The sequence below is a fragment of the Mustela lutreola genome, chromosome 1 (genome assembly GCF_030435805.1).
Source record: "Mustela lutreola isolate mMusLut2 chromosome 1, mMusLut2.pri, whole genome shotgun sequence".
Lineage (NCBI taxonomy): Eukaryota > Metazoa > Chordata > Mammalia > Carnivora > Mustelidae > Mustela > Mustela lutreola.
In genome coordinates, this window is record NC_081290.1 from 286,631,520 (window position 1) to 286,639,729 (window position 8,210).

General features: G+C 62.2%; 1 protein-coding gene across 1 annotated transcript; it reads left to right on the forward strand.

Annotated features, from left to right (window-relative positions):
* The first annotated feature begins 602 nt into the window (after positions 1-602).
* Positions 603-7,425, forward strand: LOC131817029 (uncharacterized). The gene is made up of 3 exons (XM_059150374.1): positions 603-834; positions 944-1,107; positions 2,341-7,425. The coding sequence occupies exon 3, from the start codon at positions 3,529-3,531 to the stop codon at positions 4,711-4,713; it is 1,185 nt and encodes a 394-aa protein (XP_059006357.1). The 5' UTR covers positions 603-834; positions 944-1,107; positions 2,341-3,528; the 3' UTR covers positions 4,714-7,425.
* The last annotated feature ends 785 nt before the right edge of the window (positions 7,426-8,210 follow it).

An 8,210-nucleotide genomic window follows, 5' to 3' on the forward strand; every position in this document is an offset into this window, starting at 1 on the left:
CATGATGCCTCTCCCAGGTCCCTGTCCAATGGCCCCTCGGCTTTTCCTTCCTCGTGTACGGCACCTCCTGGTTCAGAGCCCCTCCCATTCTCTGAGCCCCGTATCGGGCAGGGTCTACCCTAGACACTGGTTCCACAACATGCATCAGAGGGCCTGGGACACACTAGGTGTGCCATAAAACCCTGATGGATAAAAATGCATGTATGTGTGGGTGGGTGGGTGGGTGGATGATGGATGGATGGTGAGGATGGTGGTGGATAGTGGGTGTTTGGATGGATGACGGATGGATGACAGATGGATGATGGATGGGTAGATGTGTAGGTGGAAGAGAAGCTGCACGGCCTAGGCTCTCCCCTCTGGGTCACCTCACCTGGCAGGACACTGGAGGTGCAAAGTCACAGTTGTTAATTCAGGAGGCACTGTTAGCTGAGCACTCCTGTTGGCCAGAGGTACCCCAGACTGGCACAGACTACTGGATTTGTGTGATGGCATTCCAGCAATTTCCATGCCGATTGCCAGGTGAGATTTTTTACTACTCATTCCCTGGCTTGGAAATGTGGAAAATCAGACCACATGGTCCCCGAGCCTGGGGGACTGCAGCCTCCCGCACCACAGAGGGCACCCCGCTCACCCCCAGGTGTCCTGGGCCGTCTGCTCTGGACACCGCCGGAAGACAGAGCCTTGCCTTACTGGCCCGCGTTGCTGGGACAGATTTCTGAGCTCAGCTCTGACAGGGATCAGATTTATGGCCGGGTTTATTTAAAGGAGGAAGCAGCAATAAAGCGCGGCACCCAGGGAGTGAGGAGCGAGAGCCCCGCAGGAGACAGTGAGCAGGTACTGACAGATGGGACTCGTTATTTAAAGTTACCCCACGGACGGAGCGGATGGCGGGCCGGGCCAGACGCCCCTTGGAGGAGATGAAGAGTCCATTTCCTTCCTCTAGATAAACATGCCAGCAGCCAGATCCTTCCGTGATGATAAACGGTTTCCTCCAGCCACCAGTGCGGGGTCACGCCTCTCGCTGGCCGGAACCAGTGGCCCATCCAAAGCCACGGGCAGGACGGCCCCGGGCAGGCGCTCCCACGCCGGGACACAGCGGCTGCGGAAGTAAGGAGCTCCGGGACGAGCTGGGTCCTGGAAGGAAGGGAGCCGGGCCGGGAGGGGGTGGGGACCACCCCACGCCCCAGGAACATGGGCTGGCATTGGGTGAAGTCTGAGTTCCCCATCTGGTGGGAAGATGGTCTCCCCACATCATACGAGCATCTCTGGCCAGCCCGGGGCTGGTGCAGGAGGAAATGGGTCTGGCGGATCCGTGGGGCCTGGAGGAGCAATCCACCCCGACTTCCAAACATGGTCCAAACGAGGTTATTTATAAAAGGCCAGTTGCTGGCTCGTGTACCTGGTGGGGCTGGAGGAGAGGAGGGGGCGGAACCCGTGCTTGTGGCCGCAGGGGTCCATCTGCTGCTTCCAGCCTCCGGAGCATCTGAGATGAGTCTGTGGTTTCCTGCTCCGGAGGCTCGCCTGGAGGTGGGCAGACGCCGGCTTGAAGGCCTGGGACTTACGGCAGCCCCCTCCACCCCAGGCCCGAGTCCTACCTGTGTGCCCTCCCCTCCCCGCCGGGAGCTGCCTCCTGACTTCCCTCACCCCCCAGGGCAGCCCATGCTCTGCAGTGAGGACGGGGTCGGGGTGTGGGAAGCCACGGGAGGCAGGAGCACAGACACCCGCTACCTTGGGACGACCCCTGGAAGAAGCCAGACTCAGGAGGCCACGGAGCAAGACTAGGGAAATCTGTAGAGACAGAATGCAGAGCCATGGTGGCCAGAATTTAGGGCTGGGGGTAGAGAGGGGAAGTTAATGCTTAACGGGGGCAGAGTTTCCTTCTGGGGTGATGAGAACATTTTAGAATTTGGCTCACGGGCGGCGCTTAGCCGTGGAAATGTACCAGGTGCCTGAATTTTCTCCTCAACACGGTTCCTGTCACGCCGCGTGAACTTCACGTCCACCTTTTTAAAAGGGCGCGTGGGGACCAGCAGGGCCTCCGGGAGGGACCTGCACGGGGGCACCTGCTCCTCGGCCTCTGCTGGCGGGAGAGAGGGGCTCCCCAGGGCAGCCCCAACCGTCTGTACTGTAGGCCCCACCGCGTCGGGGCGACGGGACGGAATAACCGGACCTCGGGAGTCCTCGGACCCCTTCCCTCAGCCGGAGCCCACACACACACAGTGGCCGAAAGCCGGTGGCCAGGCCCAGTGCCGTGCACGCCACGCCCCCAGGGTGGTGACCGGCGGCCTTGGTCCTGGGTGAGGTTTCTGACCGGGGTCCGTGTGTTACTCTCCCTGCCAGATGGCCAGCGACCCGGAGGCAGGGGGCTTTCTGGCTCACCCGACTCCCCCCTGCAGCCAGGCTTTCCGGAGTCCAGGCAGTGGCAGCGCCTCGCGAGAGCACCTGCTGAAAATTCAGAACCTCGATGTTCTTGCCCAGCATTCGGCATCTGGGCTACGAAGACGGGGCCTGGAGGTCTGCATGTTCGCGAGTGCCTCTCCTGAGCTGAACGCACAGCCGGGTTTGAGAACGTTCTGCCTTCTGGCCCCGTGGCCAGGGTTGGAAAGGGACGTGGAGGGGACGAGGCGTTTGCTCTGGCTGTGGTTGTGCAAGCAGCCTGCCACCTTAAGGAGACCTGTTGGAGGACTGCTTTCATGCTCTTCACACCCAGCGGGACCCCCCAACCCTTCCCCGACAGGGAATGACCCTCCTGGAGATCCGGGGTTTCAAAAAAAAATGCTCTTTTAAAAATGTGTCTTTTTTTTTTTTTTTTTTAAGTATGAAAAGAATGTTTGGAGCCTCCCTACAAAGGAATAATAAGATTAAGGGATTTAGAGGAGACCTCGGGGGGACAGACACAGAAGTCCGGGAAAGTAAAATCTCTTGCTCACAGAGAGCCAACAGACAGCCAAGGACGTGGGGAGCCCTGTGAGGTCTGAACTTACCCCGGCAGCCTCATTTGGGGATTTCAAAGTTGGCTCTCATGGGATGGTGATGACAGCAAAGACAGGACAGGCCGCCCCGGGCCCGCCGCACCCTCTCCTTGCTGCCCGCCGCAGCGGAAAACAAAGCAGTGAGATGGGCGGTCCGTCCAGCTCTGGCCTCTCTCTTCCTGGATGCACAGCTGATCTGCACACCCGTCTTACTTGCACTTAGTGTGGCCGTGGCCTGAGCATGGAAACGCCCCAGGCCTGGCCCGTCAGCAACTCTGCGGGGGCATCTGGAGGAAGATTCTGAAGCCCCAAGAGGACCACAAGCCGGAAGGAGCCTGGGTCTCCGAATGAACTCCTGGAGTAGACTCTGCCCGCAGTTCCTGCTGCCAACCTGCACTGAACTGGAAATAAGCCTTTAATGTGCGAAGCCACGAACGTTTGGGTCATGAATAGCAACGGTCCTCTCACGGCTCTGAGCTGATGGTCATGGCCACAGTCAGCCAAGTTCTCATCTGGGGAAACAAAGCCCCTCGTTGTCGGGGGCAGGTGCACCTCAATGGTCCAAGGTCACCGTCCAGGACCCAGGGAGGCAAGCCCCAGAGCCCCCAACTCTGACCCCTCGTTGAGGAGAAGTCGAGATTCAGAAACATGGGAGGAGCACCCCAGGTTGCCGGCTGGTAATTCAGGGGAGCGGGCACTTGAACCACCGTCTTGGCCTCCAGAGCCCGTGCTTTGTGACCATTTCGCAATCCTGGGGAACTGGAGGCGCAGCCATGAGCGTCCTGGTTCCGTGCAGCCCTCGGGGGCCAGCCTCCGTCTTCCCCGGCCTGGGGTCTCTTGGGGACGACCCCACTCGCACACAGCTGGGTTGCTCCTGAGTCTGTGGCTGGCCAGTGCGGTGGGGTTTGCTGTCAGACCTGTCCCCCAGGGTCACACCTCTGCCCTGTCCAGATGCACCTCAGGCTCCCCGGCTGCGGTCGGCTTGCTCAAGGGGGGCATGTGTTGGATGGAGAGTCAGGAGCGGGGATCCGGCCCCTGGAGGGACTCTGTTCACCGAGTCCCTGCCTCTCCTGCTGGCCACCACCGGGCCTCCCTCCATGTGGCAGCCCCACCCACCCCATCCCTACCTCACAGCCCTTCTGCCCGGAACTTTCTTCCCAGCTTCCTCCAGACGCCCCCCGCCGGCCTCTGCTCTGTCACTTCCGAGAGGCCTCCCTCCCACATCATTTTGCCACCCTCAGAGCAGTTCTGGACAGAAAGAGAAGACCCTGCTGACCTCCCCAGGCCCCCGGCATGTCCGGTCCTCACGTCGAGCAGAAACAAGGCAGTCAGCACCCGGACTCCGGAGTCTCCTGCGTCCGGCGGAGGCGGGCGGACCTTCCCTGCACAGGCTCAGGCCCCTGGGAGCCCGTCCTCGCCCCCCAGCACCTGGGGGAGTGTCTCTTCTTCTGGGGGAGTGTCCCCACGGCCTCCCTGTCATCCGCCTCCCCCCAGGCACGCTAGCCCTCCGCTCTCGCCCCAGCCTGCCTCTGTGGGTCCCTTCCGCCCGCAGCGCCCCAGGGCGGCCTCCTTCCCAGCCACCCGGTCCGGACTTACGTGTGAGCCCGCGGAGATGCTACCCTGGCAGCCTCTCCTTCGGGACCTGTTCCTGCTCTTGGCCACTCTGCCTCCCCCATCACGCCCTGCTGCAGGCCTCCTGTTTACGTGTGGACAGGAGTCTGAGGGGGTCGGAGTGGATTGAAGGGCGGTGACCCCCCAAAGAACAGTCCTCATCCTAAGCCTCGTAACCTGCAGGCAGGGCCTTATGGGGGGGAAGGTCTTTGCAGGTATGACTCAACTGAGAACAGAGAGCTGACTCCTCCTGGATGTTTGGGGGGACGGTGTTAAATCCAAAGACTGTGTCCTTACAAGGGAAAGGAGGGGGGACCGAGGACGGGCCATGTGACCACGGAGGCAGAGGCTGGGGGGACTCCTGGGGCCCCAGAGGCTGGAAGAGGCAGGAAGGACCCCTGGCGGGGCCTCTGGAGAGAGTGCAATCCTGTTGGAAGTTTGAACACACCTTGATCTCAGACCCTGGCCCCCGGGCTGGGAGGGAGGCAGCTCGTGTGGCTGTGAGCCCCCGTCTGTGCCCCTTTGTGGCAGCCACCCCAGGATACGGAGAGGAAGCTGTGCCCACTCTTCCAGAATGTTGGCCCAGCAGCTCCCTCTCTGTGGGGTTGAGTACGGGGCGAGGGCTGAGCCAGCAGCAGCGGCGGGACCCCCACAACAGACCAGACCCGACGGAAGGGAGTCTCCAGGGCAGTGGAGTAAGGTTACCCCGTGGCCGGAAGGGGCGAGAAAGGCACAGGCGCCTGTGTGATGCTCATGCAGGGGGAGAAGGAGCAGCGTTGTAGGGGAAGAGGGCGCGACCCGTCTGCCGTCTGTCTGGCCTCAGGGAGGAGCGGTCCCCGAGCTGCCTCGAGGTGTGAGCAGAGCTCAGGAGCCGGCACCTCTGGAACGCCTGGCAGCTTGCTTCCCGAGAGCCAGCAAGGCGCAGAGTCTCTGACTTGCCGGGTGGGGTGGGGTGGGGGCCTTGGGCCTCTTTTGCAGTTCGCCTGATTAGGTCAGGCCCACGCTGGCTGACTCCTGGATGAACCCAAAGTCGACAGATTAGGGATTTTAATGATATCCGCGAAGTCCCTCTGCCTTTGCCCTATCCTGCTCCGCACTCACAGCCGTGATGTCACATCCCGTCTGCCACTTCTGTGGGCTGCAAGTAGGCCCCAGGACTCGCCCAGGCTCAAAGGATCAGCAGAATGTGACTCAGTGGGGCCCCATCTCTCCCTGTCACCCGAGAGGGTGTCCACCACATAAACATTGCTTTTTTTTTTTTTTTTTTTTTTTGGCAAAGCTCATTAAAAAAAAACAAAAAAAACCCTGTAACCTTGGGAATGCCATGCTCGGGGCCCCTCCGGGACCCTGGAAGCACCTGGCTAGAGCAGGACTCTGAAATCCAACTCATGTTAGCCTCACGGGATATCTGCGCTTGAGGATGTCAGGGAGGGGACACCCGACAGGCGGAGGTCGAAGCCAGGAGTTGGGAAACAAAGCCCTTTCTCAGTGAGACCCCAGGAAGCCGGTTCCGGGGCCTGTCTCCCTGCCGGCTCCCAGGGCAGCTGCTGTTCATTCTAGGACCCGGCACTTGGAAAGAGTCCAGGGCATGACTCCTGTGTGTGTGTGAGAACTCCCGGGGCACCCGGCTCCTGGGGGGCCCTCGCCTCTCCGAATCGTGCTGGTTTCTGGGTCTGGCTGACCGTACACTGTGAGCCCCTCGCCCAGATGCCCAGCAGCCTCCTCAAGACGGACCCCAGCTACATGCAGTTGGGTCAGGACAACAGAGTAGACAGAGGCATGGCAGGGAGATGGGGCTGGCCCAGAAGCATGTGGGAAGGGCCCTGGGGCAGAGGGGTCCCCGGGTTAGGAACTGCGCCCCCTGGTTCGGAGAGGGGCTGAGTCGCGCATGGGGCATCTTGTTTGCATTGGGCTCCGCTTCTGCGTGTTCGTTTACACTGGCAAACCCTGAAAGGGGACGTCTGTGCCTGCTTGTGCGGGGCCGCACCTGACCTGCACGCCTCGGGGCGGGCGGAGGGGAGGCAGGCAGGACACGGGGTTTCTTGGCTCAGCCCTGCACCTGCTGCGGACCCCAGCTGGCCCCTCAGTTTCCTTACTGGCACAGGGCAGGGGTGAGGCATCGGTGTGGAGACCCAGAGCCCTCAGTGGGAGCCGTTTGGCAAGGGACGGGAGGCATCCGAGGCAGAGCTCTGAGGAACGCGGCCTCATCCGTGCAGGGTCCTGGGCAGCTGGCGGACCCCTCCGGCCTCCCCCTCAGCCATCTCTGCTGAGCCGCTTAAAGGCCACGTGACTAGGATGATGCCTGGGGCCATTACTCTCCAGAACATTCTATTTCCTAAAAGAGACGGCATACAGGATGGCCGAAAAACTAAGCCAACAGCGCAAAACCCACTCGTTGGATTCTCCCTTCTTCTAGCATCTGGGGGAAGGGGGGTTCCTGGCCATCCCCCCTCCGAAGGTCAGCAGCCTGGGTCCCGGCCCCTTGTCCGGGACTCTGCAGCGCCGGCTGGACCCGCTGGCTGCATCCAGCACCGGCAACCGTTGTCCCCAGCCTCTGCACGCAGGGCCAGGAGCGAGGCCAGCTGGGGGCGTGTCCTGCCGAGCTGCGTACCCTTGTCCTTCTTGGTGCCTTTAGAACCGTCTCTAGAACCGTCTCTTTCTCTGCTCGTGGAGACCTGACCGCGGCTGGAGCTGACCTGACCGCGGCTGGAGCTGATCTGACGGCGGCTGGAGGTGACCTGACCGCGGCTGGAGGTGACATGACCGCGGCTGGAGCTGACCAGACCGCGGCTGGAGGTGACCTGACCGCGGCTGGAGGTGACCTGACCGCGGCTGGAGCTGACCTGACCGCGGCTGGAGGTGACCTCACCGCGGCTGGAGGTGACCTCACCGCGGCTGGAGGTGACCTGACCGCGGCTGGAGGTGACCTGACTGCTGCGCTGCTGGAAGTGACCTGACCGCGGCTGGAGGTGACCTGACCGCGGCTGGAGGTGACCTGACCGCGGCTGGAGCTGACCTGACCGCGGCTGGAGGTGACCTGACTGCGGCTGGAGCTGACCTGACTGCTGCGCTGCTGGAAGTGACCTGACCGCGGCTGGAGGTGACCTGACCGCGGCTGGAGGTGACCTGACCGCGGCTGGAGCTGACCTGACCGCGGCTGGAGGTGACCTGACCGCGGCTGGAGCTGACCTGACCACGGCTGGAGGTGACCTGACCGCGGCTGGAGGTGACCTGACCACGGCTGGAGGTGACCTGACCGCGGCTGGAGCTGACCTGACCGCGGCTGGAGCTGACCTGACCGCGGCTGGAGGTGACCTGACCGCTGCTGGAGGTGACCTGACCACGGCTGGAGGTGACCTGACCGCGGCTGGAGGTGACCTGACCGCGGCTGGAGCTGACCTGACCGCGGCTGGAGGTGACGCTGGGGGACTGAACAACCAGCTCAACTGTCTTCAGTTTTGAGCCTTTCCTGAGTCCTGTGACCCTCGCAGTAGTGCGGAGCAGTAAACGGTGACGTGTGAGCTGCACGGTCTGACCCCAAGTCCTGGACCCACGCCCAGGGCACACTCCCTCGCAGACCCCCACACACCTCCTTTCTTGCCCCTTCTGGTCCGTCCTCATGCGGCA

Bases quoted from the DNA above. Each gene is read 5' to 3' on its own strand.
- LOC131817029 (XM_059150374.1), top strand. From the start codon at position 3,529: ATGGTCCAAGGTCACCGTCCAGGACCCAGGGAGGCAAGCCCCAGAGCC.